Source organism: Ornithorhynchus anatinus, chromosome 5 (assembly GCF_004115215.2).
Source record: "Ornithorhynchus anatinus isolate Pmale09 chromosome 5, mOrnAna1.pri.v4, whole genome shotgun sequence".
Taxonomy (NCBI): domain Eukaryota; kingdom Metazoa; phylum Chordata; class Mammalia; order Monotremata; family Ornithorhynchidae; genus Ornithorhynchus; species Ornithorhynchus anatinus.
Genome location: NC_041732.1, coordinates 2,987,559 through 3,010,287, shown reverse-complemented (window position 1 = coordinate 3,010,287; position 22,729 = coordinate 2,987,559). Strand labels below are relative to the sequence as shown.

General features: G+C 55.0%; 3 protein-coding genes across 4 annotated transcripts in view; 2 read left to right on the top strand and 1 right to left on the bottom strand.

Annotated features, from left to right (window-relative positions):
- Positions 1 to 629: 629 nt before the first annotated feature.
- LOC100090167 (galectin-7-like) lies at positions 630 to 3,469 on the top strand. The gene is made up of 4 exons (XM_001519334.4): positions 630 to 690; positions 1,055 to 1,143; positions 1,971 to 2,172; positions 3,280 to 3,469. The coding sequence occupies exons 1-4, from the start codon at positions 673 to 675 to the stop codon at positions 3,391 to 3,393; spliced, it is 423 nt and encodes a 140-aa protein (XP_001519384.2). The 5' UTR covers positions 630 to 672; the 3' UTR covers positions 3,394 to 3,469.
- Positions 3,470 to 9,125: 5,656 nt separating this feature from the next.
- Positions 9,126 to 22,729, top strand: part of CAPN12 (calpain 12) — a 30,694-nt gene continuing 17,090 nt past the window's right edge. For both annotated transcript variants that reach the window (XM_029064784.2, XM_039912246.1), the window contains exons 1-2: positions 9,126 to 9,229; positions 14,504 to 14,616. The gene's annotated coding sequence lies outside the window, so the exon portion shown is untranslated. The remainder of the gene's footprint in view (positions 9,230 to 14,503; positions 14,617 to 22,729) is intronic.
- Positions 10,861 to 12,879, bottom strand: LOC103167549 (galectin-7-like). Its single transcript, XM_007661208.2, has 4 exons — positions 12,812 to 12,879; positions 12,380 to 12,468; positions 11,711 to 11,915; positions 10,861 to 11,028 (listed from the first exon to the last, which is right to left on the bottom strand). Exons 1-4 carry the CDS (start codon positions 12,818 to 12,820, stop codon positions 10,918 to 10,920), a joined length of 414 nt encoding a protein of 137 aa, XP_007659398.1. The 5' UTR covers positions 12,821 to 12,879; the 3' UTR covers positions 10,861 to 10,917.

The following is a 22,729-nucleotide window of genomic DNA, read 5'->3' as shown; positions in this document are numbered from 1 at the left end:
GAAGTGTGGGAACGGGAAGCGCGGTCTCCCCCACACGTCACCCACTGCCGGTCCCGGCCGGGCTTGCCCGCCATACTGAGGCGGAGGGGCCCTCAGAGCCCAGGTGGGCCTCGGGCCTCGCTCGCTCTCCGTGTCTACCACGAGCTCTGCGATCTTGGGCGAGTCGCTTCACCCCTCCGGGCCTCAGTTCCCTCATCTCTAAAACGGGGATGAAGACGGCGACCCCCACGTGGGACAACCCGATGACCTCGTATCCACCCCAGCGCTCGGAACAGCGCTTGGCGCTTAACGAATACCGTGATCATCATCACTGTCCCCACTTTCCCCTCCCCACCACCCCACTCTTCCCCCTCCGCGAAAGGCCGCCGTCGGGCCCCAGGCCCGGGGGCGGCTGCGGGTGGGGGAGAAGGCTGGGGAAGAGTCCTGGGTGGGGCACAGGGGCTGGGGCGGCGGGAGAGAGATCTCTATGTGGGCACCCGTGCTTGGGCCCGGCCCAAACCCACCACGTCTCTCCAGTAGGGCGGGGTCTGGGCAGGCCCGGTGAGTCCCCCCGAGGCTGCGGGATGAGTCAGCCTGGCGCGGGAGGCCAACCCGCCCCCCCCCCCCCCCCCCGACCAAGCTATAAAGAGCCCCCGGCTCCAGCCCCGACACCCGCCGCATCCGTCTGCTGCCATGGCTTCCGAGAACCTCGTGAGTCGTCAACCCCGGCACCGACTGGGCCCTCGGGGGCAGCCGGGGGCACGTCCCGGTTCCACCCGGGCCCAGTTGGAGTGGGGAGGAGGCAGGCGAAGGCCCAGTTTGGGGAAGCGGGGGCGGGGGGCCGGGGAGAGGGAGAGAGGAGAGCCCGGGGGGGGTGGTCCCTGTAACCCTCGGACTGGGGTGGTGCCATCCCCCATTAGGCAAGGCCGGTCGGTGTCTCCGCTTCTCTCTGGCTTGAGCTCATCCCTGGGGGAGCGTGTGTGTGTTGTGTGTGTGCGTGGACGCCTCCACCCCCCCGCTGTCCATCTCTCGGTGTGCATCCCCTTCCCCCCGTGTCCCCCTCGCCCCCCTCCAGACCGTCCCGCACAAGGCGACCTGTCCCGAGGGGCTGCGCCCGGGCTCCGTGGTCCGGCTGCGGGGCGTCGTGCCCCAGGAGGCGGCCAGGTGAGGGGGCCCGGGGAACTGGCCCGGGGGAGGGGGGGGCTCGGGTGGCCGGGTGAGGTCTCGGGTGGGGAGCCGGGGGTCCCTGGACGATGACGATAATGACGGCATTTGGTAAGGGCTTACTATGTGCCAAGCACTGTTCTAAACACTGGGGGGGATACGAGGCCATCGGGTCGGCCCCCGTGGGGCTCCCCGTCTTCATCCCCATTTTCCAGATGGGGTCACTGAGCCCCAGAGAAGCGAAGCTGGTTTATCACCCAGCCGATAAACGGCAGAGCCGGGATTAGAACCCACAGCCTCTGACTCCCAAGCCTGGGCTCTTGCCCCTGAGCCACGCTGCTTCGCATAATCGTGATCATAACGATGGTATTTGTTAAAAGTGCTTACTATGTGCCAAGCACTGTTCTAAGCGCTGGGGGGTTGGAGGGGAGGATAGAAGGCCATCGGGTCGCCCCGCTTGGGGCTCTCAGATTTCATCCCCATTTTCCAGATGAGGGAACTGAGGCCCAGAGAAGGGAGGTGCCTTGCCCGCAAGTCTCACGGCTGACAAGGGGGCGGGGGCGGGATTAGAACCCATGACCTCCGACTCCGAAGCCCGGGCTCTTGCCACTGAACCACGCCCCTCCTCTGGAGGCAGGGGTGGGGCATACCTCCAGTGGCATCTATTCGTTCCTTCTATCGTATTTATTGGGCGCCCACCGTGTGCGGAGCACTGGGCTAAGCGCTCGGAGAGTCCAACCGGGCAGCAGAGAGGGACAACCCTGCCCAGCAACGGGCTTCACCATGGCAGAAGGGCCGTGCTAAACGCTCCGGGGGCGTCCCACCAGGTTCCACGTGAATTTCCTGTGCGGGGAGGAGGCGGGAGCGGACACCGCGCTCCACTTTAACCCGCGCATGGACACCGGCGAGGTGGTCTTCAACAGCTTCGAGGGGGGCTCCTGGAAGAAGGAGGAGCGGGGCCGGGGTCTGCCCTTCCGCCGCGGGGAGCCCTTCGACCTTCTCCTCATCGCAGCCGACGACGGCTACAAGGTCGGGGGCCCCCGACCTGGTCGGGACCCGGGCCCGGTTGGGGTGGGAGGCCGAGAGCCCCGGGCTCTGCACCCGACAAGCCCTCGCTCAGTACGACTGAATGAATAATGATCATGATGGGATGTGTTAAGCGCTCACTATGTGCCAAGCACCGTTCTAAGCGCCGGGGTGGGGATACAAGGTCATGAGGTTGGCCCACGGCGGGCGCTCACGGTCTTCATCCCCATTCTACGGATGAGGTCACATAGAGAAGTGAAGTGACTTGCCCAAAGTCATGCAGCAGACAGGTGGCGGGGGTAGGATTAGAACCCGTGACCTCTGACTCCCAAGCCCGGGCTCTTGCCACTAAGCCCGGGGATGGAGCAGAGCCCGCAGCAGCAGGAGGGAGGGAGGGTAGAGCGCGACGGGAGGAGGGGGGAGTGAAGGACTTGCCAAAGGCTGGGGGAGGGGCCGTCACAGAGAGGAGCCAGAGGTGACGACGATGACGATGATGATGGTATTTGCTGAGCGCTTGCCATGTGCCAAGCACTGTTGGAAGCGCTGGGGGAGATACAGGGTCATCAGGTTGGCCCACGTGGGGCTCACAGTCCTCATCCCCATTTGACGGATGAGGGAACTGAGGCACAGAGCCCGGGCTTGAGATCCACATGTCGTGGGTTCTAATCCCGGCCCTGCCACTCGTCAGCTGTGGGACTTTGAGCGAGTCACTTCACTGTGCCTCGGTGTCCTCATCCGTAAAATGGGGATGAAGACTGTGAACCCCACGTGGGACAACCTGATCACCTTCTATCTACCCCGGCGCTTAGGACAGTGCTTGGCACATAGTAAGCGCTTAACAGAAACCATCATCATTATCATTATTACTGTTATTGTTAATCCCCATTTTACAGATGAGGCCACTGAGGCAGACAGAAGTTACGTGACTGGCCCAAAGGGACACAGCTGACAAATGGCGGAGCTGGGGGTGGGGGGGATGGTTGGGCCGACCTCTCCCACGCCCCCCAGAAGGGGTCTCGAGGAAGAGGGGGGCAGGAGTCCACAGAGCCTGGGCTTCGGTCCCGCAGCACCCCCCATTCCCTCACCTTGTCCTTGCCCTTGACCCCCCAGGTTGTGATCGGCGACGCAGAGTATCACAGGTTCGCCCACCGCGTGCCCCCGCAGAGGGTCCGGGGTCTGGAGGTCGGGGGCGACGTGCTGCTGCAGGCCGTGCGCATCTTCTGAAGGCCCGGAGCGGCAGGGGCGGCCCGGGGGTCGAGGCCGGGGGACCCCCGACCCGCCTTTTCTAGCCGGGGCCGGCGAGCCGACGGGAGGGCCGGGGCGGGGAGGGGGCGCGGCGAGGGAGGTGTGAGTTTAATAAAACCTGCAGCCGCTGCTCTGTCTCTCCGTCTCTGCTTCCTGTCCAGCCTGAGTCACCAGGAAGTGATGGCCGCTCCATTTCTTCTCGATTTAATGTCGCGTGGAAGAGGGCATGCCACGGGATACTCGTGCCCCCTGCCCTTACCCGGGCCCTCCCCGCCGGGGCAACGCTCCGCCATCCCTGACCCGCTCCTCTGGCTCTTCCCACCCGTGGCCCCAAAGCGCTTATGTCCATATCTGGAATTTTATTTACTTGTACTGATGTCTGTCTCCCCCGAGCTGTGAGCTCGTTGTGGGCGGGGAATAATAATGATAACGATGATGGCATTCGTTAAGCGCTTACTATGTTCCAAGCACTGTTCTGAGCGCTAGGGTGCCACGTGGGGCTCACAGTCTTCATCCCCGTTTTCCAGATGAGGGAACTGAGGCCCAGAGAAGCGAAGTGACTCGCCCAAAGTCACCCAGCAGACAAGTGGCGGGGCAGGGATGAGAAGCCCTCGACCCAAGCCCGGGCTCTTTCTACGAAGCCACGCTGCTTCTCTTGATTGTTGTGCTTTCCCAAGCGCTTAGTCCAGTGCTCTGCACACAGTAAGCGCTCAGTAAATATGAACAAATGAGTGAGTGAATGAATGAATGAATGAATGAATCCCGCCCCGCCTCCCTTTCCGGGGCAAAGGCCGAGGCCGCGCTCTGTGACGTTCTCCATGTTACTCAACCTCTCTGAGCCCAGAGGATGATTCTGTTGTGGACAGGGACTGTCTATTTGTTGCTGAATTGGGCTTCGCAAGCGCTTAGTACAGTGCTCCGCACAGAGTGAGGGCTTAATAAATACGGTTGAATTAATAATGTTGGTATTTGTATTTGTTAAGCACTTACTCTGTGCGGAGCACTGTTCTAAGCGCTGGGGTAGATACAGGGTAATCAGGTTGTCCCACGTGAGGCTCCCAGTCTCCATCCCCATTTTACAGATGAGGTCACCGAGGCCCAGAGCAGTGAAGTGACTTGCCCACGGTCACACAGCTGACAAGCGGCAGAGTCGGGATTCGAACCCATGACCTCTGACTCTTTCCACTGAGCCACGCTGCCTCTCGAATTGAATATGAGAACGTAATAAATAGAAAGGCCGACGAGCCCGAGGCTCTTCCCCCAAACCGAACCGTTCCTCCCTAAACTTGTGTCCTCATTTCCCCCTCCGCCCCCCCGACCCAAACTAAGCGTTGTGGTTTCCTTCCCCTCCCCTATTCCTTCCCTGCCCCGGCCATTTTGAAAGGAAGAGGGAGGAATAAAGAACCGGGGGCGGGGGGCCAGGAGGGGCCTGGGGCTTCTCCTCAGCTGCTGACCCCCCCACCCAAATTCATTTATTCATTCATTCCGTTGTATTTATTGAGCCCTTACTCTGTGCCAAACAGCACGGTGTAGTGGCTAGAACCCGGGCCTGGGAGTCAGAAGGTCACGGGTTCTAATCCCGGCTCCGCCACTCGTCCGCTGTGTGACCTTGGGCCAGTCGCTTCACTTCTCTGGGCCTCGGTTCCCTCATTTATAAAATGATGTTCCCCACAGGGGACAGGGACTGTATCCACCCCAGCGCTTAATACAGTGCCTGGCACATAGGAAGCGCTTAACAAATGCCATTTTGCTTATTATTAATAAAGCACCCTATTAAGTGCTTGGGTAGTGTACTCTCCCAAGTGCTCAGTATAGTGAGAAGCAGCGTGGCTCGCTGGAAAGAGCCCGGGCTTGGGAGTCGGAGGTCATGGGTTCGAATCCCGGCTCTGCCACTTGTCAGCTGTGGGACTTTGGGCAAGTCATTTAACTTCTCTGTGGCTCAGTTCCCTCATCTGTAAAATGGGGATAAAGACTGTGAGCCCCACGTGGGACAAATTGATCACCTTGTATCCCCCAGCGCTTAGAACAGTGTTTGGCACATAGTAAGCGCTTAACAAACAAATACCGTCATTATTATAGTGTTCTGCACACAGTAAGTGCTCAGTAAATACGACTGAATGAATGACAGTCCAAAATAACAATAAACAGACACAGTCCTGGCCCACAAATCTTTCCCCAGGCCCCCACTTCCGTCTTCGTTATCATCATCAGCTGAGGTCACAGAAGGCCCGGCGCTGGACCAGACACAAGGGAATAAATACAGCCTCTTGCCCTCAGAGAGTTTGCAATTGATTCCATTATTATTATTAATGACAGTAATAATAACTGTAATAATAATAATGCTATTGATTAAGTACCTACTAGATGTCAAGCACTGTTCTAAGCACTGGGGAAGATACGAGGTAATCAGGCCAGATGTAGTTCTGTCCCACCCAGGGCTCGTAACCTAAGTAGGAAGGAGAACGGGTATTCATTCATTCAATAGTATTTATTGAGCGCTCACTATGTGCAGAGCACTGTACTAAGCGCTTGGAATGGACAATTCGGCAACAGATGGAGACAATCCCTGCCCATCGACGGGCTCACAGTCTAAATGGGGGAGACAGACGGACAAAGACAAGACAACTTAATCGCAATAAATAGAATCAAGGGAATGGACACCTTGTTAATAAAATAAATAGGGTAATAAAATAAATAGGGTAATAAAAATATATACAAATGAGCACAGATACTGCATCTCCACTGTAGAGATGAGGTAACAGGCACAGATCAGATAAAGTGACTCGCCCAAGATTACACGGCAGGCGCGAGATACAACCGGGATTAGAACATTTTTATTTATTAAATTAATTAATAAAATATTTATCTTACTAATGAAGTATATATGTCTATAATTCTGGTTATTTATATTGATGCTATCGATGGCCGTCTACGTTTCGTTTTGTTGTCTGTCCCCCACCTTCTAGACTGGGAGCCCGTTGTTGGGTAGGGATGGTCTCTATCTCTTGCCTAAGTGTACTTTCCAAGCGCTTAGTCCAGTGCTCTGCGCACAGTGAGCGCTCGATCGATACGACTGAGTGAATGAACACAGATCCTCCGACTCCCAGGCCTGTGTCCCGCTAGGCACACCGCTCCACAGCTGTTACAGATTGTCGTTTGCAAAAAGCGGAGATACAAATGAGAAAAAGGAAAGGAATTAAGGAATTAAATAATGAACAGATGAGCGCGATAAGAGGGGAGGTGGGGGCTAATCAGGGAATGCCTCCTGGCGGAGGTGACTTTTCAGGAGGCTTTCCTGGAGGAATGGATGTGGAGTGATGGAGAGATGCCGTCTAGACTATAAGCTCGTTATGAGCGGGGAATGGGTCTGCTAATTAATAATAATTACGGTATTTAAGTGCTTACTTTGTGCTAAGCACTGTGTGCCAAGGGCTGAATCTGTTGTACTCTCCCAAGCGCTCCGTGATAATGATGGTATTTATTAAGCTCTTACCGCGTGCCAGGCACTGTACTAAGCGCTGGGGTGGGTGCAAGCAAATCGAGTTTGACCTAGTCTCCATCCCACGTGGAGTTCACAGTCTCAAATCCCCATTTTCCAGATGAGGCCCAGAGAAGCGTAGCGGCTTGCCCAAGGTCACACAGCAGGCAAGAGAAGCAGCGTGGCTTAGCGGAAAGAGCCCGGGCTTGGGAGTCAGAGGTCGTGGGTTCTGATCCTGACTCCGCCACATGTCAGCTGGGTGACTCTGGGCAAGTCACTTCACTTCTCTGGGCCTCAGTTACCCCATCTGCAAAATGGGGATGAAGACTGAGAGCCCCCCCCGTGGGACAACGTGATAACCTTGCATCTATCCCAGCGCTTAGAACGGCGCTTGGCACATAGCCCTTGATACCATCGTCGGGGTTATGACCTTTTGAATCCTAGGCCCGTGCTCTCTCCTCTACACTAAGAACAGTGCGCTGCACATAGTAAGCGCTCAATAAAGACCACTGATGGATCGATCGACTCCGGAAAGGGCGTGAGCCGCCGTTCGGAGGCAGGGGAATGGCGAGCGAGGTTCATCGGAGGAGCCTCGCCTCGAGGAAGTGATGATCCCGAAGGGCTGGATCGGAAGCGGGGAGCGGATTGTCGGGGCGGAGGCAGCTGGTAGGAAGTTGTGAAGATGCTAATTAATTTTTGCTTTATCCGAAGAAAAATGGATAGCCACAGGAGGAATTATTTGAATTTCATCCCGCTCCGCCTCTTTTCCTCCCCGCCGCACCTCTGCTTGCTCCCCTTCTCCCCTTTACTGAGAGGAGCAGCATGGCCTAGTGGGTAATAATAACGTTGGCGCTGGTTAAGCGCTTACTATGTGCCAAGCACTGTTCTAAGCGCTGGGGTAGATACAAGGTCATCAGGTTGTCCCACGTGGGGCTCACGGCCTTTGTCCCCATTTTCCAGATGAGGTAACTGAGGCCCCGAGAAGTGAAGTGACTTGCCCAAAGTCACACAGCTGACAGGCGGCAGAGCCGGGATTCGAACTCATGACCTCTGACTCCCAAGCCCGGGCTCTTGCCACTGAGCCATGCTGCTTCTCTTAAGAGTAGTCTCTTAGTGGGTAGAGCCCGGGCCTGGGAGTCAGAAAGTCATGGGTTCTAATCCCACCTCTGTCACTTGTCTGCTGCTTAGTACAGTGCTCTGCACATAGTCAGCGCTCAATAAATACGACTGAATGAATGAATGCTGCTGTGACCTTGGGCAAGTCACTTCATTTCTCTGAGCCTCTGTGACCTCCTCTGTAAAATGGGGGTGAAGACTGTGAGCCCCTCATGGGACAACCTGATGACCTTGTGTCTACCCCAGCGCTTAGGACAGTGCTTGGCATGTAGTAAGCGCTTAATTAATATCATGATGATAATAGTAATAATAAAGACTCAGCACATGCCCGAGGCCCCACCAACGGTCTGGAGCGAGACCCCGCCTCATCCTCGTTCCCTTAGTAACGGTCCGGGCGACCCTGTATTATTACTATGGTATTTGTTAAGTGCTTACTATGTGCCAAGCACTGTTCTAAGCGCTGGGATAGTCTTCATCCTCCAGGAGGCCTTCCCAGACTGAGCCCCCCACTTTCCTCTGCTCCTCCTCCCCTCCCCATCGCCCCCACTCCCTCCCTCTGATCTACCCACTTCTCCACCCCACCACATTTGTGTATATTTGTACATATTTATCGTTATTTTATTTATTAATGATTTATTTTATTTATTTTATTACGATGTATATATATATCTATAACTCTATTTCTCTATGTTTGATGTTGCTGATGCCCGTCTACTTGTTTTGTTTTGTTGTCTGTCTCCCCCTTCTAGGCCGTGAGCCCGTTGTTGGGTAGGGATTGTCTCTATCTGTTGCCGAATTGTCCTTTCCAAGCGCTTAGTATAGTACTCTGCACACAGTAAGCGCTCAATAAATACGATTGGATGAATGAATGAATCCCCATTTTACAGATGAGGAAACTGAGGCCCAGAGAAGTGAAGAGACTTGCCCAAGATCACAGCAGCAGCAAGAGGCGGAGGCGGGATTGGAACCCACGTCCTCCCACGCCCGGGCTCTTGCCAATAGCGCTCGTGGCCCCGACCGCGGTCCGGTGCCAGGCCCCACCCCCTGCCCTCTGCCCCCTGCCCTCCATCCCTGAGGCGGGCGCTCCGCCAGGCCCTGGCCACCGAACCTCGGGTCCAAGAGTCCGCCCTCGGCCGAGCCGGGGGAGGAGAGGGGGAAGACCCCAGTGGGGAGGCCCCCAGACCCCCAAGAGAGCTCGGGGCAGGGGCAGCGGCAGGACGGGTGAGTAGACCAACCACGGGGCCTTGTGGGCTGGGGTCCCCAGGGCGTCCTGGGGAGGGGAGAGGGGCTTTCGGAGGGGTCGGGGTTGGGGTTAGGGGGCTCAGCTCTGGTCCTGGGGAGGGCCTCCCCCCCATAAGGCTTTGGATCCAAGTTCTGGAGCAAGAGATTCCGGAAGCTCCATCCCTACGACAAGACTCCCCGGAGAGACGTCCCCACCACCCTCCGCACGGCGGGGATGGAGGTCGGGGGCAGGCAGAGGCAGGGTGGCCTAGTGGGAAGAGCCCAGGCCTGGGAGTCAGAGGACCTGCGTTCAAAACCTGGCTCTACCGTTGGTCTGCTGGGTCGCCTTGGGCAACTCCTCGGTGCCTCAGTTCCCTCATCTGCAAAATGGGGATTCGGTATCTATTCTCCCTCCCACTTGGAGGGTGAGCCCCACGTGGGGCTTGATTTTCTTGTATCTACCCTAGCGCTTAGTACAGTGCTTGGCATATAGTAAGCACTTCAATACTATTACATCTATTATTACTATTATTAATAATAATAATAAATTTGGTGGAACATTGGAGATGGCGGGGCGGCGGGCTGAGCCTGCCGCTGTGGGCAGGGAATAGATACGTTACATCATACTCTCCCAAGCGTTCAGTGCAGTGCTCTGCACCCAGCAGGTGCTCGATAAATGCGACTAACTGATTGCCGGACTGGCACGGAAGTCGGACGTTAGGAAGGACCTCCTAACAATCGGAGGTGGAAAATGCAGGAATCAGGGAGACAGGAATGGGGATGGATAATCTAGAGAGGAGGCTTAAGGCAAGGCGGAGCCCATCCAGGCTCCACCTGACCCATCCGGTCTCCCCGTTCACAGCCTCCTCACCTGCTTCCATTTGAGAGACGATTCCATAAGCTACCGAACGAAAAGGCAGTTAGCCAGAGGAGCGGCAGCAAGAGGGGAGGCTGAAAATGAGGGCCTTGGTGGGGATACCTTTCCTTCCTCCCCTCACCCCCATTCCTGACTTTTCTGGGGTGTCCGGTTCTCCAGGGAGGAGGGGGAGGAAGCCCCTGGGATCCACCATTTCCTTCCTTCAGCTCTACCCTCAAGGAGGAGAGAGAGGAGAGGGTGGTGGGAAGGACGATCAGCAGAATAGAGAATCAACCTGGCCTAATGGCTAGACCACGGGCCCGGGAGTCAGAAGGACCTCAGTTCTAATCCCGGCTCCGTCGCTTGGCTGCTGTGTGACCTCAGGCAAGTCACTCTCTGGGCCTCAGTGACCTCATCTGTAAAATGGGAATCAAGACCGAGAGCCCCACGGGGGACAGAGCCTGTGTCCAACCTGATTAGCTCGAACCTACCCCGGCACTTAGAACAGTGCTCGACCCAGAGCAAGGGTTTAACAAATACCATTATTAGTGTTAGAGACGGGGAGAGGGAGGGAAGAGTTGGCACAAGGAAGGTGACAGCCGGCCACCCGGGCTCTTTCACCCCCTCACCCTCGGAGAGCGGAGAAGACGACACAGGAAGCCGTGGTGTTTCGGCTATCGACTTTCTTCGGATCAGAGATTGCAAATCCCTTCCTCACCCCCACGGGAGGACTAGCACCGCCCCCTCCCCCCTCCCTGCACCCCCCAAACCGTTATTCCGGGAGGTCGCCGCCCCCCTCCCCGGCTGCTGATCCGGTCTGCCGGGAGAGCCCCTAGGTGCACACTGAGCGGAGAGTCACGGCCCCTGACACCTCCAGGGCCTTCACCTCCTCCACGTCCAGCCGGTGGGCAAAGCTGCAGAACTCCCGGTGGTCTACAAAGACCTACGTGACCAGAAGCAGAGGGGAGAGGCCGGTGAGGGACTGGGAAGGCCGGAAGCCTGGGTCCTCTCGGCCGGATGCCGGACGGGAGCTGGAACCAGCCAGCCGAAGAGGCGTCCGACTGGGTTTGGGTCGGTGTAATTCCAGGCTCCCCCGAGACGGGTGGGGGGTTGTGCCTGTCCTGGGCGGTCCTGGGCGGGAGTGGAGGGAGGGGGATCACTCTTGGCTTCAGGAGGTGGGACCTATTGGCCCAAGCCGGGGTCATTCATTCAACCATATTTATTAAGTGCTTACTATGTGCAGAGCGCTGTCCCAAACACTTAATCAACAGACACATTCCCTGCCCACAACGAGCTCATAGTCTAGAGGGGGAGGCGGACGTTAATTTATACAAATAAGTAAATAAAATAATGCATTCATAAGCGCTGTGGAGCTGGGCGGGACGAATGAATGAAGGGAGCAAGTCAGGGCGACGCAGAAGGGGGTGAGAGGAGAGGAGGGAGCAGTCAGGGAAGGCTTCTTGGAGGAGACGTACCTTCGGTAAGGCTTTGAAGCGGGCCAGAGCGACCGAAGAGTCCACCCGGGTCAGAGGAGGTGGGACCCTCCCCAGACCCAGAGGAAAGGCGTTTTTTGCTGTGCCTCCCCCTTTCTTCCTTCCCCGCCCCCCCCCCCCCCATCCCGTTACCTTGAAGCAATTTTCCTCCACTTTTATGCTCAGGTGGAAGGGTTGGCCCCCCTGGAAGGGCAGGGAAGGGGTCCGGATCTCATGCAGCCACCGCCCCCTCACCAGGCTGTTCATGGCCACGGTGTGCTGGGCGTCGAGCCGCGGGTTGAAGTGGAAGGCGATGTCGGCGTTGGGGTTGTCTCCGCACAGCAGGTCCAGCCTGAACCTGGACAGGCAGGGCGGGAGGATTAACTGGCATCTCCCTCAGCGCTTAGAACAGTGCCTGACACCTAGTCCACGCTTAACAAATAGGATTCAAAAAAAAAAATCGGAGGAGGAGACCTGTGGGCCTCACTTCTTCGCCCTTGAAATGGTACTTGTTGAGCACTTACTATGCTCCAGGCACTGTACTAAGTGATGAGGTAGATGTAGGCTAAAAAGGTTGGACACAGTCCCTGTCTCACAAGGGGCTCACAATCATAGTCCCCATTTTACAGATGAGGTAACTGAGGCCCAAGGAAGTGAAGCAAACAAGTGGCAGGGCTGGGATTAGAACCCAGGTCCTTCTGACTCCCGGACGCGGGCTCTTTCCAAGCCAAGCTAAGCTCCTCTAGCTTTCCCAGGTGCTAACCGGCCTCCCTCCTCTCCCCTTCCCGTGCCTCCCTCCCGGCCCCCACCTTGGGACATTACCAGCCATTGGTGCAGGATGGGGTCCCCCGGATCGTCAGGACCGTCCCCTGGGACAGGCCTCCCGGGAAGCAAGATCTGTAGGGGACACACTGGATGGGAGAGAGGGAGAAAGAAAGACAGGGACTGTTACCTCATAGTTCCGGAGGTCGCCCGATGTCACCTGAGTTCTCTACTTCTTCCCAGGGGGTGTCCAGGTGGAGATGGATTCCCTTTCCCTTCCCGGAATCCCCTCCCCTCCGTCCCAAAGCTGAACCCAGAAAGGCAGGAGGCCGGGGACGCTTCTCTTCTGCAGGTGTCCCCGGGGAGAGGAAGTGGAGAGGGGAAAAGAGAGTGCTGGAGAGTAGGGATGGGGGAGCCCTCGGAGAGGAGAGGGAGGAAAGAGGGGGCGGCGTGAGGGTGGAGGAGAAGGATCACCCCCCGGGCACCCCTTACCAGGGTCATGACTGCTGCTGTCGCCGCCGTTCCAAGTGCCCTGAGCAGAGAGAACCCCAGTGATGCCTTATATAACGACGACGGGATTTGCTAAGCGCTTACTATGTGCCAGGCACTGTACTTATATGGAATTTGAGTTGCGAGGAGGAACTTCAGAGGCCAATCGAGACTGATCTCCCCTGCCCACCCCCCAAAGCACCCCCCAACACCCCCCTTTGGCCTCTGCCTTCCCCCTTTTTACTTCCTTTCCTCTTCTCCCACTCCCTTCTGCATCACCCTGGCTTGCTCCCTTCCTTCGTTCCCCCTCCCGGCCCCACACCAAGTGTGTCCCTATCTGTCATTTTATGTCTTTATTTTAATGTCCATCTCCCCCTCTAGACTGTAAGTTTGTTGTGGACAGGGAATGTGTCTGTTATATTGTAATATTGTACTCTCCCAAGCGCTTACTACAGAGCTCTTCACCCAGGAAGTGCTCAGTAAGTACGACGAACTCCCTCATTCTTCCACACAGGGTAAAGTGACTTCATTCAATCGTATTTATTGAGCGTTTACTGTGTGCAGAGCACTGTACTAAGCGCTTGGAATATACAATTCGGCAATCCGTAATCTATTTGAATGTCTGTTTCTTCCCCTAGACTGGAATCTCGCTGAGGGCAGGGAATCGTGTTGGGAGGGTTTTGAAGCCCAAGGGGCATCAGAGTCTGAAAGAGAAGGGCAGACCTGGGACAACAAGGGGAAAGAGCCCGTGTTTTCCACTTTCCTTAGTGCTTCTTTTCAGGCCTGCCACCTGATTTTCCACCTCCTCGTTTCTTGGCCATGCAGAGAGAGCCAATGCTTAGAGTAAATAATAATAATGATACTAATTTTTGTATCATTTTGTTTGTTTGTTAATAATAATAATATTTGTTAATATTTGTTAATGATAATAATTATGGTATTTAAGTCCTTATTATGTGCCGAGCGCCGTTCTAAGCGCTGGGATAGATACAAAGTAATGAGGTTGTCCCACGTGGGCTCACGGTCTTAATCCCCATTTTATGGATGAGGTCACTGAAGCACAGAGAAGTCAAGAGACTTGCCCAAGGTCACCCAGCAGACAAGTGGTGGAGCCGGGATTAGAATCCATGTCCTCTGACTCCCAAGCCCAGGCTCTTGCCACTAGTCCGTGCTGCTTCTCATGCTGCTTTTTAAGCGCTTACTATGTGTTACACACTGTATAAAGCACTGGGGTAGATTGAGGAGAATCAGGTCCCGCGTGGAGCTCCGCAGTCTAAATAGGAGGGGGAACAGGAATTGAATCCCCATTTTGCAGATGAGGGAACTGAGGCTCAGAGAAGTGAAGCAAACAGACACTTCCTCTGACTCCCAGACCCTGACTCTTCCCACTAGGCCACGCTACTTCTGTGACTGGAAACTTAGGACAGGTGTCTCCGTGTACAGACTACAGGGAATAATAATAATAATAATTGGGATTTGCCAAGAACAGTATCGGATACCGTCCCTGGCCCACACGGGACTCACAGTCCAAGAGGGAGGGACGATGGGGAATATCTAATTCTCAATTTACGGATGAGGAACCCGAGGCTCAGAGAGGTAGAGTGCCTTGCCTCGGGACACACAGCAGGCAGGTGGCAGAGCCAGGACCAGAACCCAGAGGTCCTCTGACTCCCAGATCTGTGCTCTTTCCACTAGGCCACCCTGAATATGGAACCGAGCTACGAAGAAACATCCTGGCTGAACCACAGACCACGGCACGGAGGCAAGAAGACCAGACGAGGGCAACAGACGGGTAGGATCCGCCCAAGGTATCTTGGCAGCCGGGGCAAATTTTAAGAAATTGCTACTGTCCCGTTAGTCATCACTCCCGGAATTATTGCTCTTTATTTGAAAAAAGTATTTATTTTTCCAAAGACAGAGACATCTTAATCTTAACCCCACATGCAAAGTCGTGGCTCAGTGGAAAGAGGCCGGGCTTGGGAGTCAGAGGTCATGGGTTCCAATCCCGGCTCTGCCACTTATCAGCTGTGTGACTGTGGGCAAGTCACTTCACTTCTCTGTGCCTCAGTGACCTCATCTGGAAAATGGGGATTAACTATGAGCCTCACGTGGGACAACCTGATGACCCCGTATCTCCCCCAGCGCTTAGAATAGTGCTCTGCACATAGTAAGCGCTTAACAAATACCAACATTATTATTATTAGAGCTTGGGTAAAGTGCCGTACTCATGGAGAAGCTTGCTTTGCTTTTTTGTGCTTTTTAAATCAGGAGTTTTATGAAGAGTTTTCGTTAAGCCTGATGCCGAAACCGTTTCTTTTTCAGTACTCTTGCTTGAGTTATTCTGGCGTAGCGGATAGAGCCTGGGCCTGCCCGTGTCTGCTGGGTGATCTCGGGCAAGTCACTTCACTTCTCTGGGCCTCAGTTCCCTCATCTACAAAATGGGGATTAAGAGCGGGGGCCCCAGTGTGAGATAAGGGACTGTCATTAACTTGTATCTATCCCAGCGCTTAGAACAGTGCTCGGCACACAGTAAGCGCTTAACAAGTACCATCGTTATTATTCTTATTATTCTACTGGAGTTGATTGAAAACGTCTTCTCGGACGGCTGAAAAGTCATCTCCCGACCTGTCCCGGTCACTGTCCAGCCTTCCTTTCGGAGGGATGATCCAAAATCATTTTGGAGCGCATTATCTGTAGACCGTAAGCTTGTTATGAGCGGAGAACGTGTCTTCTGACTCTGTTATGTTGTACTCTCCAAAGTGCTTAGTACAGTGTCCTGCACCCAGTAAGCGCTCAGTATGTACCACTCCCTGATTGATTGAGGGATCTGGGAGTTTGGTAGGCAGTAATGCGTCATGTAATTTCTTGGCATCTCTAGATAGAATAATAATGTTGATATTTGTTAAGCGCTTACTATGTGCAGAGCACTGTTCTAAGCGCTGGGGTAGATACAGGGTAATCAGATTGTCCCACGTGAGGCTCACAGTCTTCGTCCCCATTTTCCAGATGAGGGAACTGAGGCCCAGAGAAGTGAAGCGACTTGCCCACAGTCACACAGCTGACAAGCGGCGGAGCCGGGATTGGAACCCATGACCTCTGACTCCCAAGCCCGGGCTCTTGCCACTGAGCCACGCTGCTTCCCTAGATATTAAAATGGCCAAAACGTTACCGTCATTTCCCGGGAAGCTGGGGGTTTTTTGGTTTTAATTTCATAGTGATAATTATGATGTATTTATCAAGTGTTACTAAGTGCTAAAGTTGGGGGTAGATACAAGCTCATCAGTCAGGTCAGGCGGAGTCCTAGCCCATGTGAGGCTCGCAATTTAAGAGAGAGAGACGGAGGGGAGATAAGTTATTTTACCCCCATTTTACAGGTGAAGAAACTGAGACCCAGAGAGGTCATCCCTTGCCCAGGATGACACAGGAGTCCACAGATCTATCTCATTTAATTCACTTTCCGACACACCCTCTCTGTAGTCGCTGAGGTGAGAAGCCGCGTGGCTCAGTGGCAAGAGCCTGGGCTTGGGAGTCAGAGGTCGAGGGTTCTAATCCCAGGTCTGCCATTTATCAGCTGTGTGACTTTGGGCAAGTCACTTCACTTGTCTGTGCCTCGGTGACCTCATCTGTAAAATGGGGATTAGGACTAAGAGCACTCCATGGGACAATTTGATTACCTTGTATCTACCCCAGGGCTTAGAACAGTGCTGTGCACATAGGACGCGCTTAACAAATACCATCATTGTTATTATTATTATTATCCTCTTGCAAATCTTTAAACATTTTCATTCAGTTGCGATGATTTATATTTGTTTTCTCGACACCACCATAATCTCCAAGCGTCACTGACTTCCCCGTCTGCCCTCAAAGGGTCGGAAGTGAATGCTAGTGCTCGGTCTTGTATGTTATGGGGAAACCTCCCTTCCTCGTGGCTGGGGGACGGCCCCCCACCATCCCCTTAGAGCCCCCCCACCCGATCCCACAGGGCCTGGCCCCTCCATTTCCCCCCATCCTGGGGCGAACCCCTCGGTGACGTGGAGCACTATTTAAAACCATGATTTTTAGACTCTGAGTATGTATGGTATCCAGAAGGAGGTCGGAAGTTAGCATCCATTCGTTCGATTGTATTTACTGAGCGCTTACTGGGTGCAAAACACTGTACTAAGCCCTGGGAGGGTACAGTATAACAACAGACACAGTCCTGCCCACAACGAGCTCAATAACTAGCGCATAAAACCGGGATAAAGCAGCCACCGACCGTCCCTCGCCCAGGGGAGAGCAATCTTGGTCTTTTTTGAGCACTGTGCATGCGCAGAGCATCGAACTAAGCGCTTGGGAGAAGACAGTACAACAGAGTGGGTGGACAGTTTTCCTGCCTACAGAGAATTTACAAGTCTAGAGGAGGAGATGGACATTAAGATAAATAATGGGCGTCGACATGGGAGAGATGAGGGGCTGAGGGGAGGAGAATAACAAGTGCTTCAAGGGTACAACTGGAGCCCAGCCTGACTCCCCCTTCTGCCCACCCCACCCATCCCCTTTGGACACCAGATTTCTAGCACGTGTAGGCCGCCTCTTTTGATGAACCCCAAGAAAGTCTCACCCTCCCAGGTAAATAGTCATTGATTCATTCAATCGTATTTATTGAGCGCTTACTACGTGCAGAGCGCCGTACTAAGGACTTGGAAAGTACAATTCAGCAACAAAGAGGGACAATCCCCGCCCACGACGGGCTCGCAGCCTAGAACGGGGGGGAGACAGACATCAAAACAAGTAACAGGCAATAGCATCAATATAAATAAATAGAATTATAGATCTATACGCATCGAAACAAGTAAACAGGCATCAATATAAATAGAGTTATAGATACGTACATATATCCACGAGTGCCGTGGGGCGGGGAGGGAGGGTAGAGCAAAGGGAGCGAGTCGGGGCAATGAGGAGGGGGGGAGTTTAGTCTGGGAAGGCTTCCTGGAGGAGGTGAACCTTCAATAGGGCTTTGAAGCGGGGGAAGTGTGAATGTTTGGCGGATCTGAGGAGGGAGGGCGTTCCAGGCCGGAGGTAGGACGTGGGCCGGGGGTCGACGGCGGGACGGGCGAGAAGGAGGCCCAGTGAGAAGGTTAGCGGCTCCAGAGGAGCGGAGTGTGTGGGCTGGGATGGAGGAGCAGAGAAGGGAGGCGAGGTAGGAGGGGGCAGGGGGATGGATGGCTTGGAAGCCAAGAGTAGGAGTTTTTGCTTGATATGGAGGTTGATAGGCAACCAGTGGAGATTTTTGAGGGGTGACGTGCCTACAACGTTTCTATAGAAAGATAATCCGGGCAGCAGAGTGAAGCATAGACTGAAGGGGGGAGAGACAGGAGGTTGGGTCAAGCGCACCAGGACACCGGTGGCCCCCGCCACCCCAGAATGGGTGAGGGAGGCCCTGCAGAGCTCCCAAGACAAGCTGGAGGACCTGACGGCCAACAAGGAGGTTCTGTGATCACTCATCTAAGAACCCTGAAGGACCATGCTGGCCGTGAAAGGAGGTATAGGCAACGAGGGTCTGGGAGAGGACGGGTGCAGGGGAGTAGAGGGAATTCTCCTCTTTGGGGATCTGGGGTGGTTTCCTTTAGTTTCCTTCCCGTGTTCCTGCTTAGGCTTGCGAGAATCGGTGTGGTCTGGGGGGTTAAAGCACGGGCAGGGGAGTCATCGGGTCATGGGTTCAAATCCAAGCTCCGCCGCTTGTCTGCTGCGTGACCTTAGGCGGGTCACTTCACTTCTCGGCCTCGGGCACCTCATCCGTAAAATGGGGGTTAAGACTACGAGCCCCATGTAGGAAGGGGACCGATTGGATTGTACTCCCCCTCCAACACTTAGGACCGTGCCTGGTACATAGCAAGCACTTAAATACCATGGTTATTATTATTATGGGTGCCCTCTCCCCACCCTCTGGGTCAGGACCCTGCTCCCGTCCCCACCGTGACCTTCTCCTCCCTAACCGACTCTCGGGCCTTGGGTGGCGATCTCTGCCCCGAGTTGGGGGCTGAATTTTGGATCATCTTTCCCCCCGCCCGCCCTCCACCCCCTCCCCAGCTCGGGCCGGAGCTGGCCTCTGGCCTCCTCCCCCAGTCTCTCTGTCTTGAGTCACCAACCTCCCGGTTGGGAAAGGGCCCCATGGTGGCCGTGGCTTCCCGGTTCCTCCCACCTTATCAGATGCCCCCGAGGACCGAGATGCTGATGCTTCAGAAGCCGGGGGTGGAAGGGGAAGTCGGGGCTGTGTCTGCCTTCTCCAGAGTCATCGGCCCTAATGTCACCCTGTCTCCCCCACCTCCTCGCCTCTCCCTCTTTCCAAGCTGCTGGGTAGGATCGCTTAAATAACTGGGCAAAAGACTTCCCCTCCCCCGCCAACTTCGGTAATAACGATCACGGCGGTCTGGATTAAGTGATTACTCTGGGCTAAACTCTGGGGCGGGTCCAAGGTCATCAGGTCGGATACAGGCCCCATCCCACGTGGGGCTCACAGTCTAAGCGGGAGGGCGAATGGGTCTTGAATCCCCGTTTTGTGGATGAGGAAACCGAGGCCCGGAGAAGCGCCCTAGGTCACGCAACAGGCGAGTGGCGGAGGCGGGATCAGAGCTCAGGACCTCTGACTCTTTCCACTAGGCTGTGGTGTTTTGTCTTTCCCTCCCCTTCTCCCTCTCTTCCCCTAGCCTGCCAGAATAATAATAATAATGATGTTGGTATCTGTTAAGCGCTTACTATGTGCAGAGCACCGTTCTAAACGCTGGGGGAGATACAGGGTCATCAGGTTGTCCCACATGAGGCTCACAGTTGATCCCCACTTTACAGATGAGGTAACTGAGGCCCAGAGAAGTGAAGTGACTTGCCCACAGTCACACAGCTGACGAGCGGCAGAGCCGGGAGTCGAACTCATGACCTCCGACTGCGAAGCCCAGGCTCTTTCCACCGAGCCACGCCAACTGGCCCCCGCCACTGCCCACCCCCAGCTGCTGCTCTAGGCCGAGTCCCCCAGCAGCTTTGGATGCCCTGGGGTTGGATGGACAATGACAGTCCCCTCCTTCAAAGCCTTATTGAAGGCCCGTCTCCTCCAAGAGGCCTTCCCTGACTAAGCCCTCATTTCCCACTCCCTTCTACTTCGCCTTGGTTTACTCCCTTTATTCATCTCCCCTCCCAGCCCCACAGCACTTATGTCCAGAGCTGACATTGATTAATGTCTATTAATGTCTGTCTCCCCCTCTAGACTGTAAACTCATCGTGGGCAGGGAGTGTGTTTATTGTTTATATCGTCCTCTCTCAAGCGCTTATTCATTGAGTCATACTGGCTGAGTGTTTACTGGGCGCAGAGCACTCTACTAAGCGCTTGGGAGAGGACAGTATGACAGACACAGTCCCCGCCCGCAATGAGCTTACAGTCTAAAGGGGGAGACGGACATTAATGGAAATAGATAGCTACAATAATAGAAATAGATAATTGACAGATATGGATGTAAGTGCTGTGGGGCCGGGAGGGGGGAATGAATAAAGGGAGCCAGTCAGGGTGATGCAGAAGGGAGTGGGAGAAGAGGAAAGGGTGGTGTAGTCAGGGAAGGCCTCTTGGAGGAGATGGGCTTTCAATAAGGCTTTGAAAAGGGGGAGAATCATTGTCTTTTGGATTTAAGGAGGGAGTTCACATAATTTTTCTGTGCCTCAGTTTCCTCATCTGTATAATGGAGATCAAGATTGAGCCCCATGTGGGACAGGGACAATGTCCAATCTGAATACCTTGGATACAGCCTAGTGCTTAGTACAGTGCCTGGCACATAGTAAACGCTTAACAAATGCCATTATTATTATTAGAGGATGGGGGCCCCCACTGGTCTCCACTTACTTGGGTCACCCAGTGGACCCACTGGAGAAAGGTTTGAGGCGGGGACCCGGGAAAGGGATGTCTGTCTCCCCCTCCCCCATCCCCTCTTCACCCCAGAAATCACAGGGTCATCGGTTGCCGCCCTTTGAGACCGATAAGATTTGAGACACCGGGGGGCTTTCCCCATGGGGATGGTGACTCAGGAAGGGGGGGTGGCCCAGGGTGTGGGGTGAGGAGGAGGAGGAGGTTCCTGCTCCAGGATTGGGGGTAGGGGGGATGATGGAGGTCTGAGCCATGACAGATTCCGGAGCAGACCCAGTACTGAAACCCCGGACCAGGGCCGGACGTTCGGGTGAAACTGAGTTGGTGGACGTCCAGGAAGGGCCTGGGCTTCTCGGCGGGGCGGGTGGGTGATCGGGGACGGGGGGAAGGGCAGGGTCAGGGGCCGCGGACTGGAGGTGCGACAGGGAACTTGGGACAGAGAAATAAATTTCCCGTTCAGGCACGGTAGAGAGAGAGTGGTTGTGCATTATGGGTGGGAACCTAATTCTACCGGACTGTCCTCTCCCAAGCACTTAGTACAGCGCTTTGCACATAGTAAACGCTCAATAAGTACCATCGATTGATTGACCGATTGTGCGGCTTTCATTTTTTTAAATGGTATTTGCACTTAACAAATACCGTTAGTGTTATTATTAGTATTACTGTGTGCCAGGCATCCGACTAAGCACTGGGATAGATCCGAGCTAATCGGGTTGGACACAGTTCATGTCCCACGTGGGGCTCAGAGTCTTAATCCCCGTTTTACAGATGAGGGAACTGAAGCCCAGAGAAATGAAACGACTTGTCCAAGGTCACCCAGCAGGCAAGGGGCGGAGCTGGGAGTAGAGTCCGGGTCCCGTGACTCCCAGGCCTCGGCTCTATCCACTAGGCCACGCTGCTTCTCTACCCATTTTGGGGGGATCGCCTGGGGGTGGGGGACCAAATTTCTTGCGAGAGAGGTCCCTGCTGGGTGGGATTGGAAAGGGGATGGCCAGGCCACAGAAAGAAGCCCCCTGGAGAAAGGGATGGGGTCTGTGCTCTAGGAGAAAATAAACAGCCCCAGTTTTGAGTTTGTTCCCGGACTTGAGGCCGATGTCACCGAAGCCAAACAGGCAGGCGGGGAGACGGGCCGGAGCCCAGACGGGCCAGGCCGGGCCTCTTTCCCGGGCGCGCCCTGTGACGGACCTGAAGTCCGACCTATAGTAATGGTGGTTCGGGCCCAGAGCCGGCTCTCGTGATGGGGCGATTTAATCCAGTCGCTCGGATGTGGCTGGCGAGACCGGTTCGCGACCAGTAGCCCTCTCACGTCACGCTGGTAAAACCTCTTCCTGTGCCAACCTCGGGACTTCACTGAAGGAAGTCCCATTCTGTAAGTGGGTCATTGAGAATGGATTTGCCCGGTCTCTCTTCCGTGCACCTTTCACCCTCCGCACTCTCCCCCAACCCCCGATTCCAGTGGAGCACTCTTCCCTGCCCGCCTGCTCCCTTGAGCTCCGGCTCCTGTCTGTCAGGCTTGGGTTTGGTTCCGGTCTCCGATTCTCTCTTTATTTGTGTCTTCCAGGCGCTCGTCTTTCTGCATCTCCCCGACTCTCCCTCCCGTCTGCCTCTGTCAGACGGTCTCTGTCACCTTTATTGTCAGATCTCTGCTCCTGTCTCCTGCTGGGCTTCTGATCGCCAATCCCAGCCTCTCTGCTGGCCTCAGACTGTGAGAATCCCATACTTCTCTCTGCCCTCAAATTGTGTCTATCTTTTTTTTGTCCATCTCTGGTTCACTGCGTCTCTCCTCTCCACATCCCCGTCCCTACCAGTCCGTCAATACCGTTGATTGAGCACCTGCTCTAGCCTGTAAATTCCCCCTCTAGACTGTAAGCTCCTTGCGGGCAGGGATCGAGTCCACCAACACTATTGTAGCGGACCGTCCAAAGTGCTCAGTACAGGGCTCTGCGATGGTGTACGCTCAGAAAATGAGAAGCAGCGTGGCCTAGCGGAAAGAGCACCGGCCTGGGAGTCAGAGGACCTGGGTTCTAATCCCGGCT

What these genes read in the sequence shown, in the direction of transcription:
- LOC103167549 (XM_007661208.2), bottom strand. An exon ending in CCATCCTGCACCAATGGCTG is followed by an intron (nt 11,916 to 12,379) that starts GTAATGTCCCAA and finishes CTGCCTGTCCAG; the next exon opens with GTTCAGGCTGGACCTGCTGT. An exon ending in TGGAGGAAAATTGCTTCAAG is followed by an intron (nt 11,029 to 11,710) that starts GTAACGGGATGG and finishes CTGGTCACGTAG; the next exon opens with GTCTTTGTAGACCACCGGGA.
- LOC100090167 (XM_001519334.4), top strand. An exon ending in GTGCCCCAGGAGGCGGCCAG is followed by an intron (nt 1,144 to 1,970) that starts GTGAGGGGGCCC and finishes GCGTCCCACCAG; the next exon opens with GTTCCACGTGAATTTCCTGT. An exon ending in CAGCCGACGACGGCTACAAG is followed by an intron (nt 2,173 to 3,279) that starts GTCGGGGGCCCC and finishes TTGACCCCCCAG; the next exon opens with GTTGTGATCGGCGACGCAGA.